Below are 15,346 nucleotides of genomic sequence, written 5' to 3'. Positions count from 1 at the left end.
AGAGCAATATCTAAAAGTGTATAATAAATTGTCTCCTAATCATACTTAGCTACACCAAAAAAGAAATCATAAATACAATACAATTACAAAAATACTTATGCTATAAAAAATTTAAACATACTGAAGATCTTGCTTGATTGTGCTTAATAAATTTTAAGCAAGAATTTTTAATGTAATAATATTTCAAAATACTATCACAGAATTGTGTTTCACTGGTAGTAATAACTGACGCATAATCGATCATAACTAAACTATACGTAAGAATATTTAAGCGGAGGTAGATTTCATACAAATGAACTTAAGCTGCCTTTTGTGTTATGATTTAAAGCTCAACAATGCAATAACACGGTTGTTAGAACTTCATAGAACATCAATCTGATCCTATTATAATAACTATAATAAATTCGCTATCACATTTCACATATCTTACAATCTAAGTAATGCGTAATAGACCGGGAGATACTGACACAAAATTTCGAGTCATTTGTAACAGGATGGCGGTTCTACAGGGTTCTTAGTACGCAATGACAAAAAGAAAAATGATGGTGTGAACGCTGGTACCGGCGGCTTAGTCGCGTGGGCGTTAGTCGAACTCGTCGGAAAATAGCGAAAGTCAAACGATTTGTAACAGTATGGCACTTATTTTTCCTGTAAGTTTGAGGATCAACGAATATAAATACAAAATTTCAAAGATCTAGGTGTTGGAAATCTTCACTTATATAAATTAATAATAAATTTATTTTTCAAGTATGACAGCACTTTTTCCCCCTACTAGAAGTATGGCAAATATAATAATGGTCACATTTTATCAAATACTCTCCAAAAAGCCAAATGTAATACTGGTACAAAAAGATAGGCGAAATAAAAAAAATTTGCAGATTTTCGGCGGTATGGCGACCATTTGGAGTCGTCCGAAAAGTATGGCATGGCGATTTTCGTAAATGGCTGCACGACGATGGTTACCTGTGCAAAAGTTAGCTTGGTACAAATGGTTGAATAATTGTTTTTTTTAAATCAACACATTCGCGTCGGTATGGCGGGCTGTAAGTCATACCGGAAAAGTATGGCATGACACTACCGCCTACTTTTTTTTATGGGCTATCGGTAAATTCTAAAATTTTTGTGTTACAAATCGTTTGACTTTCGCTATTTTTCCGACGAGTTCGACTAACGCCCACGCGACTAACCCACCGGTACCAGCGTTCACACCATCATTTTTCTTTTTGTCATTGCGTACTAAGACCCCTGTAGAACCGCCATCCTGTTACAAATGACTCGAAATTTTGTGTCAGTATCTCCCGGTCTATAATATGATAATAAAGCATTTACAAATATCTTATAAACCTTACTGTTCTACTGAGATCTAAATATACTATTTTTATGGCAATGTTTCACCCGCAGAGGATGTAGCGTCGCCCAGCGTCACACTTCAAGTGCATCCAATTGTTTTACTCTATTGTAATACACTTATCGTACTTATTTCCTCCATATTACCTCAAGAGCAAAGTTTACCTAATAATTGATTTCGTACAACACACATTGGAAAAGGGTACTTTTGTCTTGAGGTTAGAGAACTAAAGTCGATTAAGGTAATACAATATAGTCATTTGGCGTGCAATATTACGATACTCAAGTACTTTAAGTCTAATCATCACAATTGAATTGTATGCATTGTCGACTGCATTTATTATGATGAATAGGTTTCTTTATAAAACACGTTAGACTGTCTGAAGCCATCACAAACCATGTATCTTAGACAAACTGTTTGGTTAACTGGAACTGTATTTACAAGTTTAAAAGTATCGTTTATCCTCTAATGTAGCAGGATCATATATATTTCAATGTATATCTGTGTCGCTGGAAGATTTATATGCTTTTTTCATTAGTAGCAATTGGCATCCTAGATAACCCGCCACACTTATGCGAATTTGGGTATATTTCTTCAGTACAGCTCGACAAAAAAAAATCTTCTCGATATATTTTAAGGTCGAAAGTTCGCAAATTGAAATGCACGTTCAATTCCGTTGAGCGAAGGATGGCGCGCACGCGGGCCTCACGCGAGTGTCCAGTATCTACAGGGGCAGTTGCACGTTGACGACTCGCCACGGGTCTGCGGGCCCGAGCAGCAGCGGCAGCGCGGGGCCGGGCGGGGGCAGCGGCCCGCCGGCCCACCCCGGTCACAACGAGTACGACTCGACGCCCGGCGCGCCGCAAGCCGCGTTCTATTGCATCTGGTAGTTCACGTTCAGCGTCGGGTTGTTCACCTGCACCTGGAAGTCCAGCGGCCGCGGGTCGATGAACCCGACGGGCACCGGGTGCGGCGGGCAGATCAGCGCCATCTGCTGCTCCTGCGGCGGCATCTCCTCCTTCGTCTCGATCGGCGGCGACGAGTGCTCGCGCTTGATCCGGCTCTTGATGCTCGGCCGGTTGTTGGGGTAGCCCTTCTTCTTGTACTCCAACCACAGCGTTCTGTTGTTCACGCCGAATAGCCGCGCCGCTTTACAGAACCCGATGCCGCCGATGCGCACCGCTTCCAACGCCCTCTGGAAGTTCTCCGCGGCCTGTGGGTTCGTGGTGCGCCGTCGTTTCGGTTGATTCTGTGCCGATATGTCGTGAGTCGTTTGAGCTTCCGCCGCACAACTGGGGCCCGGCGACGGGCCGGTCACCCCTAAATTTTGGCCGTAATCGTTTATTTCGTGATCCGCGTGAGGATTAATGACATTGTTGATATACATTCCCGGGTCCGGTTGCAGCCCTCCCCCACTGATACAAGCGGCGTTTGGGTATCGCGGATAAGTGTGCTCCAACATACTCCATTGTCCTCCTGGGAAGAGAGATGAATGATTTCGTATAATACAATAAAAAAAAAAGAAATATTCAAACTTAAAAAAATAATATTCATTTATCTCCCTTCCCTGGAAAACAGAACATACATCCCGAACTTTTAAACTTACTATTTAGAACAATATTATAATACATTTTCAATGTAGACATGCTGTATTATAAGAATTGATGCGAATGTATGGAATTATGCAAAATAAAGTGAAGAATTAAATGAATATTATCGAAGTTCAAGAGACCAGGGTAGTGAGGTAAATAAAATCAAATTGAAGCAATGAAAATGAAGTACAGAGTGACAGTACCTGACATACCTTGCGCTAGTCCCACTGTATTGTTATCCATTGTCATAGGTTCAACATTTAGATTGTGGGCTTCTCCAGGCTGAAGCAGAAAATAACATTCAGTCATATGATAATTGCAAACTTTTTATTAGAGGGCAAGTCACATATAATGATATGCCTCTATGTAAAGAAAAATCAAAATCTTTAGAATAAATTACCTGCTGAATGACATCCATCCGTTCCTCATATTCCCTCATGCGTCTTTGCTGAGGCAGACTGCTGAGTGTGATGGTCTCACTGCGGACAATGTCATGGGTGCTTTGCCCATATTCTTCATTTTTGGGCTCATCATGCACCAGATTGCCTAGATTCGTTGAACCAGATGAACTTTTCCGGCGTCTAAGGGGAAGAAAGATTTATTTATTCAATGTCTTCAAAATAGATTCTGCAGAATATAAAATTAGATATAAATAAAGAATATAAATTAACCTTCTTCTTCTGTTACATGGAGACGATGATGGTGACGCAGAAGGCCTATGTGATTCCATAGACTCCCCTGGTGACTGGAAGTCTGATGATGTATTTTGTCGTGTGAGGGATGTAGAATCAGGCATCTCAGTGAGACCCTTGATTTTCAGTAATTTTGCAGTGTCCAGTACCTGTAAGAAATGATTACACTCAAATAAAGTTTTAAGCATTTCAATGCTATAAAAATATCAATACTTTAATGAATTTGTGAATAAGTTAACTGACTGGTTTATTAAATGTGAACAATGTGCATGAAATTTACCTGTGGCAACTGCTCTTCAGTGACATTGACTTCACCATAATACATGAAGTCAACCATTGTGCGAAGATCAGAGAAAGATACATCTTTCAAGATGACAATTGGATGACGAGATGGATTGTCCACAAAGAGTGCCTGAAACATTATATAATTTCTTACTTTCTTTTTATTCAGTATGTAGCAATATCAGAAGTTTGCATTCTACAAGTCTTTCATTTGTTACATTTATCCATAGAATTTTATAAATATGTGTTAAACTAATTCCCAAAAGAATAGCCTTAAATAGAACATCATTAAAAAAACAATCTGAGTAATATAAAACATATTTCTACCTGAAAATATGTACTGCATGCTGAAAGGACAACTTTATGTGCTTGTAAGTGTTGTCCCTCAGCCGCTAGTGTCACATCTACAAGTGTCTTTGTGTTCAGAAGTGTTGTAAACATTGATATAAAGTTTGGCTGGTGGTTATTCCACCGCAAACTGTATTGCTGAGACATGGTGACTGCCTGGAAGAAATAATTTAGTATGGCAATTTAATACAATATGAATAACATTTAAAATGGATATTGTAAGAAAATATTTAATATACCTCTTCTACAATCCTTTCAGATATGAAGCTTTACTACTTCATAGGCAACCACACTCTGAAAAAAATGTTTAATTCTTTATTAGATATATAAACATGTACATATTAAAAGAACACTATTTTTTTTACAGGTAAAATTTTCTTTATTTCGCAGTGCAGTATTATAGTAATAGTTAAATATTTAACAGTTTTTCTGAATTCCTCTACTCTCAAATATAGCAATAAGAAAAAAAAATATCATTATAGCAGTGAAAGATTTTTTCAAATTTCATCCTGTAACACATTCTATATACAAAAACAAATTTCCTAATATATTATTGATGTTACATATCTCTTAATGATAGTGGTGTAGATACATATTCATATGCCTTATGTATTCGCTATGCTTTAAAAAAAATATGTACATTCATCATAGTATTTTCGCTGTGGCTGTGTAATGATACAAGTATGTAATTTGTGCGTTTTCATTAGTAATATTATAAATTTACTTTGATGTAGGTACATCAATTATTTCAAATGAGTGGTGACCATGGTCCCATAGAATTTTTTATACGTATGGACAAGTTGAATACGCCGCGACATTTTCGGAATAGTTTTTGAGGATTTATGATTCTTATATATTTGCTTTTGAAAGAAATATCTATTTACTTATGTAAATACTAAAAACGCAAACAATGCAAACTGCAATAACACTAATAATTGTCAACCGCGTCGCTCACTGTCATCATAGTCACAGAATTCAAGCTTCAGCTTTTCAAGTTGTAACAATAACGTTATTGATACCCACATCTTCGTATCTTCACTATTAAATCAATAGAATGCGCTGCGCATTTCATTTTACTTATTTTCAAATCAATGAGATACAAAAAAACACAACGAATGCTGATGAGGCCACTTCGGACAAATGACATCAATCAATAACAATGTTAAATCAAAGTGCTTGGTATATTTGGTTATTCAATATACACTTACCTAAACCGCTTAGTGCAAAAAATCATTTGATTAACAAATTCATATGTACCAATTAATCAAAATAGTGTTTTTAAGTAAAATAAATTTAATCAACCCACGCTAACAATAACTAAAGTTCAAACCCACGCCAACAGGTATTGCCATTAGCCAATATAATTTTATAAATATGAATTGTTTTTTGTTGTTGTACATAATACATATAACTATTTTACTGAATCATGAAAAATATGTGATGATTAAATATTTTATTGACTTAATTCAATGGTTTTTGGGTAATTATAGTAATAGACTATTTGAATTTTGAACAATTAATTCGACTGCTCAAACTCAAAGAAAACGAATGCTATATTTATAAGTTTTATTGATGTATGTAGACTAATTTAAGCTCAGAGGAATTTAAGTCTTATATTTTAATAATAATATTGTTTGTCTAATAATTAGTCTGCCTTTCAAATTTTATATATTTTAGATTTTAGAATATCACGGTGTTGAAAAATTTATTCATAAAGCATGCACGTTCTATGGCTTACATACATCAGGATTTCTTTTCCTATCCAATGGACTGGTCATTCCCATCATTCCCTTGTCATTCTTCATTCTGCGTGCGAAGCATGTGCGAAGCGAAAGCTTTTTATATTGAGATCTCAGAGTAAGTAATGTATTGAGATCTATATGAAGGATTATACCTTAGATTATACTTTCTTCAAGTGATTTTATTTTTATAACACATACTATATTCTGACTATATTATTTTCCAGTGACATCTGCATCGTTCGTTCGTTTCGAGGTTTCGATACGTCTGTCGTCTGTTGTCAAATGTCATTTTAGATTTGACATATGACACTTGACATAGGATTTGAATATTGACCCATGTTTTCAAAAATCGCGAATTACGTTACGCAAAAGAGTAATCTTTGAAGAAAAAGGGGCGATTCAGTTATAAAAGTCGTATAGAACAGGTAAGTAATTGAATCTATGCTATATAATAACTTCAAGCCCTTTTGTATTTTATGCCTATTTTTTTTATCACGTCCATCTTGCATGATCTCTTGTTTACCCGTTTGGAATGGCTTCGTTTTTAAATAGGATTTTTAACACAGAAGATATTTTTGTTTAACATTTCTTAAACTGTTTTATGTCTTAATTCATATTTAGTTTTTCTGAATAACATACGTCTAAGAACGACCTTCATGTTCAGGAAGGTCATAATACTGATGTTTATATAATTTTCATTGTTTTGTTTTTCACTGTCCGCTGGCGTGATAATGTTCTATATGAATGTTATTATTCGTTCATTGTCCTCATTGGCTCTTAGGTGGCAAGAAACTGTGTTAACACTGATATACAAATATTTGCAGATATATTTTTAAACAAAATACCTAGTTACTTAATAGTTTGTTCATTAAAATTGAAATTTGAAAATTTACAATTATATTTTTTCAGTATATTATTATTCAATATACCACTTATATTTGAGAGTAATTTAAATTTGGTGCTCCTAAGATTTAAAATTGTGTCTTGAGATTATCACTGTATTTTTTATGAATACACATTATATGTAAGTACATAAATTTATTCAAACAGAATAGTTAATACCATTTTTCATTTGATGACAATGTTAATATAGAATATTGTATTAACTGCTCATCATTGTTCTTAAAATGATTTAAAACAAGTAATAGTTAAAGTTATTAACTAAGTTCCTATTAGAATATTAGATAGTAAAAATCAGTTACAAACATTTTGTTTTTTTATTAATTTATGTATTGAATTGAATGTTCAAGTTTAAAGTAATGAAAAAAAAAACAAATAGGTCCTATTTAATTTTTTAATACTGTTTCTACTACTAATACATTAGAATTTATTTATTGTAATGTATTAATATTAGAAACATCTCTTTTTACTCATTGATCAATAAGCAATTTTTATGTATTTACTAGTGGTCCGCCCCGGCTTCGCCCGTGGTACCTACATGTTTAAACTATCCTATCTCTCAAGTTGGATCGAACTGCACATGGTGTGCGAATTTTATTATAATCGGTTAAGTGGTTTAGGAGTCCATTGAGGACAAACATTGTGACACGAGATTTATATACAGTGGTGGACGTTTAATTAGAAACAGGTAACACGATGAAGTAGTCATAGGATGGATCATGGAGTCAAAGGATCTATCTTTGCGAAAAGAATAATTTACCTATCCTCGAGCAGTAGTTTTTCATGGTCAAGCTTTTCTAGGCACTTAATCAGAAGTACCATGCTCTTTTAAATAAACTATAGCATTGAATATCTTTTTATCGAACACTCTAAATGATTTGCAATTTTCCTGTAACTCCAGTTTTTGTCAAAATGTAAACTTAAAATTATTTTTCTTGTTGATGGGTCACGAATCTTACTTTTACCCATTTTTGCTGCAAAGTAAATTAATTTTCAGAAACTTTTAGATAGAATGTTTAAAAAACGGTGCAAATATTTATAGATGAAAAAAATATTGACGGCATTTTAATAGGTTTTGACTTTAGAACACTCGAAACATGCTGTTTCTAATTTTTTGTCCAGACTGAAAATACGCGGAAATCAGACTTCACCTAAAGTTGTTTGATTTTATTAATTTAAGCTAACGTTTGATTAAAATTAAGCAATTTATTATAAAACTAGATAAACGGGTGTTCTATTACATATGAAATAATGCTTAATCTCTAATACTTTAATACACAAATGTTAAATAAACTTGATGACTACTTCATCGTGTTACCTGTTTCTAATTAAACGTCCACCACTGTATATTAAGATTTATTATAAATAAAAAAAAAAAAAATTTGTTATTTACAGAGTAACAATAATTATTATAATTCATCTACACAACATAAAAATATTACACTCAACAACCAATAATAATTCAGAATACAAATAATGTCTTGATTGCTAATTATTAACATAAATAACAAAAGAGAATTAATAGCAAAACAACTGATAAGATGCATGATAAAGATCCTTTATCAATGTCATTGAACACTGAAATAAGATAACAACACTAATTGAATAATCAGAACACCTAATTGGTTGTGTAAATACATAGTATGAAAATAATTTTTCATAGAGATACTTGCAGATATTATATTATTAATTAGTTCTTTTAGTGGCAGCATTTGAATTGATTTGTACACTTGTTTAGTAATAAAACTATGGCTTTATTAAATTCCGCATCAGGAATTTCAGTCCAGAAAGTAATATTATTTGTCTTTTTGTAAATAATTTAGTTGTGTGTGCATCTGTGTCATCTGTAACATGTGTTTTTCAATATGTTTTTTCTTTCAGAAGGACACTAAAATGAGTAAGCTGTGCAGACAGGTATCAATTGAGTCTCCCGGGCCGACCCTCAAGGAGTGTGTATTTAGCTTTGATGTCCCCGTTCCCGATGTGCCCATGTATGGCGCGAGAATTAGAGTAGTATATGCCGGAGCGTGTTATCGAGCTCATCGAACCCGTTCAGCATCAGTGTGTAGTACGTCATCGGTTTCCTCCATCGGAAGTCTATCGGGAGAGATGGAGGGATTCGGATTACACTCCACACCAGCGCATATAGGACTGCGAGATGGTGCTCTTTTCCCTGGGTACGAAGTAGCCGGTGTTGTCGATGCTATAGGGAAAGCTGCGGAAGGCACTGAGGGATTGGGCGAGGGCACTAGAATTGTGTTGTATCCATATGAGGGAGTTCCACACGGCTACGCAGATTACATTGTTGTGCCCGACTTTAAATGTCTCGTGCCAGTGCCAGATACTTTACCTTTAAGCGTAGCTGCAATGCTTCCGACGGGTGCGTTGCTAGCTATGAATACCGTGTATACTGCTATTGAATGTTTGAATAAAATTCTAGAAGGTCCTAATAAGAAGGACAAAGCTACTGTTTTGATTGTTGGCACTGGTGGCTTAGCACTGTGGGCGCTTCGTATTGCGACACACTGTTTCAAAGAAAGCCCACACCATAAGAATATTTTCATATCAGTCGCGACCATTAAGGATGAAGGTTTCGTCCTGGCGCATGAGAGTGAAGAGTAAGTTCCTTAGTAATATACACAATAATATTTCATCTTGAAAAGAATACTTTTATTTATTTTTGTCGTAAATAAACAGGGTGAAAGTGGTACAATGGTCTGAAGATCTGTATGAAAAGCAGTTAATCGAGCGTACTATCGACGCTTGCGGAGGACCTGTGGATATTGTGCTTAATTTCGGGACTACATCCCGATCTCTACATCGTTCGCTTCAATGTTTGGCTCAGGTAGATTTTAAAATCATAATGTATATACAATATTTGTAATATTTTTTTTGTTCATGTAACATATTTGATTATGTTTTTATAACTGTTTCTTTATGTTACCAGGGTGGTATGGTACTTGTAACAGAGGATGTAGGGGATAAATTGTTACCAAAGTTTGCCAAGAAAGCAGAGGAAATGAATGTCAACATTGTCATGGTACCAAATGGCAGTATTGAACAGTTGAGAGAATTAGTTCAATTAGTTGCCAATGGAAATGTAAGTGATTTGATGATATTTAAATGATTTGTATTTTATCATTTGGTATATGGAATGTTTATTTTCGGTTTATATTCACAGATCGAACCCCCGCCACATTCAGTGTTTCCGGCAGAGGAAGCACAAGAAGTTGTAAGAAAGCTTTGCAACTCGGAAATACAGGGCCGGGCCATTTTGAAATTCCATAACATTGATTAAGTTGTTCAAAATTGATTTGTCCTAAATATTGCTCATTGCCATAACAGAAACAGATGTAGCAAATTGAAGCACAACAGATGCTGCCAAAACAAAATAGTCAATTGAATTTTAAAATACTACCAGATCTCAGCACACAACAAAGCAGATATTAGATGTAGGTGGTTCACAAAGTTTAGAGTAAGAATTATGAAAAGTGAATTTCAATGACTATTATGATTATTATATTACTTTATCTCCCCTAATATGGGCATAATACATTTATAATTAATATCTACGCTTTGACATTATTATTATATAGTGTGTTCTATTATGTTGTTAAAATATAGTATAGTCGATGTATTCAAAGCTTGAATGTCGTGAGTAGCGTAATCTAAAGCGAAATTAGCTTTACATGTATTTTTCATTGATCAATAAATAACGTCAACGCGATTTTTAATAGGTCGATGTGTTGTTAATAAGTTTTATGAAACTGGAACATGCTATTATTAACCTTATCGTGTATACTCCACATCTATGTTGTATCGTTAATGTGCGCGAAGTTGTTAAGGAAAAATGAAAATATCAATTGTTTACTTGTGACGAGTCACAGATATTGACTCTTTAAAATAAGGAATTGCGAATTATTTTTTATCTATGGTAATGGAACGATGATTTTTTATTAATAAAAATTGACCGAATAAAACATTGAATCTGTAATTATAGACTATAGTAGCAGGAAATAAAAAAAAAAAACCTTTCTATACCTACTGTTTGCAAGGAAAGAAAACAATAACTTACATATTCTTGTATGGAAACGACGAGTCGCCGATCAAAGAGTATTAAATATTTACTATACATATTATGGTATTTATCATACCTATTAAGTTTATTGATAAAAATAAGAGAAAGAACGATTATATTAAAAATGTAGTGAAATAACTTTATGCTTGCAGGTACCTACCTAATACTTATTTACATTATATCCTTCATATTATTATATAATGAGATAGTAGAATAAGACGGATAAAAAAAACAAAATAACACATATATAGACTGTAAAATGTAATTAAATTTATTAAATCAATATTTATTTCTTTTTATCATCACATTGAATCGCGCAAAAAGTTTTAGAAAGTAACATTGATATATTTATATCAGTTTATATTTGATATTTAGATATTAATTTATTGAGAAGTCATAAAGTGATATTTGGTGCAAATATTTTCGACAGAATTTATTTTTATATAATCCGAGATTCATTGGAATTTTATGTATTTTTTAATAATTATCTAGTCATGTACATGTGTGTAATAAAGTAATAGAATTATCTAATTTTTACATTTCACAAATCAAGCATATAAAATGAAATATATTCATATTGCGTAAATAATTACCAATCATGTATTTTGTTAAAAGTACCTATTGAAAAATAAATGTTTTTGTTTAAATACTTGTCTTTTATTTACCTATTTCGATTCTGATACCACCCACCTAAGGACTATTTTCATTTGAACGGTTTTCTAGACTATTATTTAGTTTGCCCTGTTTGAGGTCTGTTTCTTGAATCAAAGTTTGGACCAGAACACCCTTTGTTCTGTATGGATCACATTAATTATGTTTGAGTCTAAAGATGTATTTGATTAGTATTATTTATTATCTTCAGTATTTTTTCTCTATATTATTATTTCCATAACATTTTACAATAATATAAATTAAAAAAAAAATCCGTTTTTATTATTAATGGTCCTCCTAGCAATTGGAACAATGGTAAAATTAAATAACACACAAAATGTTTTTAAATGCCTTAACGATTTATTAAAAAGACCAAAAATTTCAATGGAAAATTGTGATCAATATTTTTTGTTGTGGTTTACTGCCCTTAGTTCCTTGAAGAGATATAATGACTTTAAATTTTTCGTGTTCTCATCCTTCGGCAATGTTCTTGTTGTTTGCTCAAAATGTTTGGTTCCCCAAATGTCAATAACGGATCTTATTTCCTCATTTGTTTCCGCGTGCAGAATTATAAGAACAGACGAAGTGCCGATACCCCCTTTTTTAATCGAAGCGCTTGCTCCACATGATTTCATCGCAACATTGTCCACGTGTATGTAATTAATTATGTATCCAGGAAAATAATTCTCATATACGTACACTTGTCCTTCATTAATTGTTACAGGCCGATTCTCTACCACTGCTGAATCCATGTGTTTTAAATGATGATGCCATTCCCCTATTTCCAGTGGTATTTTGGACTTTCCACAAAATAATCTACTTTTCGCAGAATAAGCGAAAGAAATGAGAAGTAAAAATTTCACTAGATCCATTGACTTAGCGATTCTTTGGAGAATGAACACTAACACCTGTTCTTCATTGTTTAAGAACAATGAATGAAATGAATCGAAAACTACTTGGAGTTAATAAAACAGGAGTAGCATTGTAGTGCTTTTCTTTTTTGCTCCTTATGTTACGAAATAATGCTTATAATTCTCTTATCTTCGAAAATACCTACTCTGGGAATGATTATTTTATGCATATTGTTCATTTCTATACTATTCAATGAATGTCCACACAACAGATCCAAACCATATTTGACTGCTTTGGCACCTTCAAAGAATTTTAGGAATAGTATGTGAACTGAGATGGGCTTATTGGGAATTAATTAATTAATAACATAGTATTACCTTCCTAATTGACTAATAAAAGTAAAGATATAATAAGATGCTCATACCTTCTATAATTTAGGATAAATAAAAAACAGAATTACGATAATGATAATATATTTTAAACGTAATATCACCTTTTATATCGATACAATATAAAATAGTCCAAACCTATTTGAAAAAAAAGAAAACATTGAATGCTTTAAATTTACGTTTAAGTTAGTGTAACGAAACAACCAAGTAACTAGATACAATAATTACTATAAATATAAAAAAAGATGAGTGGGTGACAATGCATTTTTGTGTGAAATACAAACGGTGAAAATAGTGATTAAAAACATGTTTAGAGAAGGCACGTTTTGTAAATTTTATTGACTAAAAAAAGAAGAAACCGATTCAGCAAAAGCGATTGGTAGTTGATATTATTTTCATGTGTAATTTTTATTTTAAAATAGATAAAAGATATATGAGAAATCCAAACAATGTCTTTTTTAACCCATTGAGCCCCGAACGGCCCGATCGGTCCACGACACAATAGATTTTCTATTGTGTCTGTGATTCCGGGGCCTGAGTTATTAAATTTGTTTTTGAGCAAAATGATTATGTATTTTTACTTTGGAAATGAAAACTATAATACTAAAACTAAAATTAATTGACGCATGCATTGTACACTATCGTAATATTTGTTTCCTGTAACTTACAGATGCCGACAAATAATTTGAACATAGAATTTATCTTTACTTCAAATATGGTATTCCTCATTCTGCTTTGTTTTGCGAATAATATTAGTTCTGCAAGAATTTTACAGATTGATCTAAAGTTATGGAATTAACTATGTTCAAGATATTTGCTCTATATATACCCTTTTAATTTAAACGATTTCCGTCGGTTAAACTTAAAAATAATTATAAATCAACGTTCAGTAAAATTACACTACAATATTATTTATGAAGAGTTTGTAATGTTTAATTATAATTTGTCCCTGAGATGTAGCTGCTTCACGTTAAGATAAAAGTACCTTGGGAATGCATTCCTTTGGTAAATAATTTTAAGCATAAAATTTTATACAATATACAAATTTTGGGTAAACACTACAAACCTTAATGTAAACTGTAGTCTTATATAGGGACGGACTTATTTTTATCTATTATGATTATTCGAACAGATAATTAAATGCATCTCAAGATACTTATAGCTTTCAAACTTGCTTTTATAAACGAAAAATAATAAAGATATCCTAATATATGGAAATTTCATGTTGATACTTTTTTAATACTTGACAAGCAAAATGCAACATGGCATATAAAATTGCACAAAATTTTTTCATTTTCAATAAACTTTAAATTTCACTTAAAATAGCGTTATACGTACGTGAAATATTGCATTAAGTGCTAAATAAGAAAACATTTAAAGATATTAATAAACATTAGACGTAATTACAATATAACTATATAACCTCCAGTATTGAAGAAAAACATAATATAAAAATCTAATATTTGTTTTTACCGAGATTCCTAAGGATAAATTTTCAAAATTTAAGTATCGCGATATAATACGTATATTTGAGCTACCGAGGCGTTAGGTAAGGCACTTGTTTGAAGCGATTCGTGTTCGTGCAAAGTGACAGCGAGTAGCGACTTTGGTAAAAATTACACTCATATAGTATCACCGGCCCGTTGTTACTATTTCTGTATACGGTGTAATACAAGATAAGGCACTATTAGGAAACAGTATAAGGGACCCCAGTATACATATATCTTACGGGTAAGTACACATACCAATTCTATGAAAATTTATTAGTACTACTTAATCTACTGATATCTATGATAATCCGCGTTCTATTGTATTCTTGGTGTAATAAGTTGTTATACTCTTATGTGTTCTAATTTAAAATATGATAAAGGCATAACACTGATTTAATGCGTACTATTTTGTACATAATTTCAGATATATGAAATAATAAATGATAGAATAGAAAAGTATCAATTTTTTATGGAATGTTTTTTTTTTATAAAATTAAACAATGATGGTTAAAGTATAGTAGCATAATTAAAGTCATGGAAGTTAAATGAGCATAATAAAAAAATAGTTTGGAATATCCAAAAGTGCACGCCTCATAATTTTTTTTTAATAATTATTTATTAATTATTATTTTTGTTTATTTAATAACAATTAAACCACATCGAATCAGACCCTGAAAAATGAAAGGGTTCTATTCCTGAGCATACTCAAGCGTAAGAGAAAAAAAAAGACTCGATTAGTAAAGTATTTCGGTCGCTATCGTGTTAACAAGAAAATCCTCCGCACATACAGACACACGGACGTCCAAGACAGAACTTTTTTAAACTGTTTTTTAACTAGTTTAAATAACAAAAATGACATCAAAAATATCATGAATGTTAAAAATAGTGTTTTTTCTTAATATGTGTGTGTATGTATTATCTTACAAGTGCAATGTATGATACATAAAGACATTTTAAGTTTGAAAAATCAGATGTTTTGCGC

The 15,346-nt window shown here is 32.5% G+C and overlaps 3 protein-coding genes across 5 annotated transcripts; 1 reads left to right on the top strand and 2 right to left on the bottom strand.

Annotated features, from left to right (window-relative positions):
* Positions 1-1,312: 1,312 nt before the first annotated feature.
* Positions 1,313-5,602, bottom strand: LOC149491256 (uncharacterized). 2 transcript variants are annotated; one of them, XM_089714700.1, is made up of 8 exons: positions 5,471-5,602; positions 4,502-4,556; positions 4,242-4,418; positions 3,913-4,044; positions 3,612-3,781; positions 3,341-3,521; positions 3,144-3,222; positions 1,313-2,824 (listed from the first exon to the last, which is right to left on the bottom strand). In XM_089714700.1, the coding sequence occupies exons 3-8, from the start codon at positions 4,407-4,409 to the stop codon at positions 2,223-2,225; spliced, it is 1,332 nt and encodes a 443-aa protein (XP_089570826.1). In that variant the 5' UTR covers positions 4,410-4,418; positions 4,502-4,556; positions 5,471-5,602; the 3' UTR covers positions 1,313-2,222. The 2 variants fall into 2 exon arrangements, with proteins under 2 accessions (XP_089570826.1, XP_089570835.1); XM_089714709.1 differs by having other exon boundaries at positions 3,153-3,222.
* Positions 5,603-6,297: 695 nt separating this feature from the next.
* On the top strand, positions 6,298-11,493 carry Drat (Death resistor Adh domain containing target). Of its 2 annotated transcripts, none has more exons than XM_089714680.1 (5): positions 6,298-6,429; positions 8,786-9,522; positions 9,602-9,749; positions 9,852-10,004; positions 10,086-11,493. In XM_089714680.1, the coding sequence occupies exons 2-5, from the start codon at positions 8,798-8,800 to the stop codon at positions 10,200-10,202; spliced, it is 1,143 nt and encodes a 380-aa protein (XP_089570806.1). In that variant the 5' UTR covers positions 6,298-6,429; positions 8,786-8,797; the 3' UTR covers positions 10,203-11,493. The 2 variants fall into 2 exon arrangements, with proteins under 2 accessions (XP_089570806.1, XP_089570798.1); XM_089714672.1 differs by lacking the exon at positions 6,298-6,429 and adding an exon at positions 8,560-8,694.
* Positions 11,493-12,803, bottom strand: LOC149491254 (uncharacterized). The gene has a single exon (XM_089714691.1). The coding sequence runs from the start codon at positions 12,503-12,505 to the stop codon at positions 12,032-12,034; it is 474 nt and encodes a 157-aa protein (XP_089570817.1). The 5' UTR covers positions 12,506-12,803; the 3' UTR covers positions 11,493-12,031.
* Positions 12,804-15,346: the final 2,543 nt, after the last annotated feature.

The sequence above is a fragment of the Colias philodice genome, chromosome 1 (assembly GCF_061535455.1).
Source record: "Colias philodice isolate Cphi_HAF_F1 chromosome 1, ilColPhil1 Martin Lab GWU primary, whole genome shotgun sequence".
Classification (NCBI taxonomy): domain Eukaryota; kingdom Metazoa; phylum Arthropoda; class Insecta; order Lepidoptera; family Pieridae; genus Colias; species Colias philodice.
The sequence above is the reverse complement of the archived record's forward strand: the minus strand, read 5'-3'. Positions and strand labels throughout refer to the sequence as shown.

Bases quoted from the DNA above. Each gene is read 5' to 3' on its own strand.
- LOC149491256 (XM_089714700.1), bottom strand. From the start codon at position 4,409: ATGTCTCAGCAATACAGTTTGCGGTGGAATAACCACCAGCCAAACTTT. The intron at 4,045-4,241 runs GTAGAAATATGT...ATAATGTTTCAG, and splicing joins CATGCAGTACATATTTTCAG to GCACTCTTTGTGGACAATCC. The intron at 3,223-3,340 runs GTAATTTATTCT...TTTCTGCTTCAG, and splicing joins GGATGGATGTCATTCAGCAG to CCTGGAGAAGCCCACAATCT.
- Drat (XM_089714672.1), top strand. From the start codon at position 8,653: ATGGCTTTATTAAATTCCGCATCAGGAATTTCAGTCCAGAAA. The intron at 8,695-8,785 runs GTAATATTATTT...TTTTTCTTTCAG, and splicing joins CAGGAATTTCAGTCCAGAAA to AAGGACACTAAAATGAGTAA. The intron at 9,523-9,601 runs GTAAGTTCCTTA...GTAAATAAACAG, and splicing joins CTGGCGCATGAGAGTGAAGA to GGTGAAAGTGGTACAATGGT.
- LOC149491254 (XM_089714691.1), bottom strand. From the start codon at position 12,505: ATGGATCTAGTGAAATTTTTACTTCTCATTTCTTTCGCTTATTCTGCG.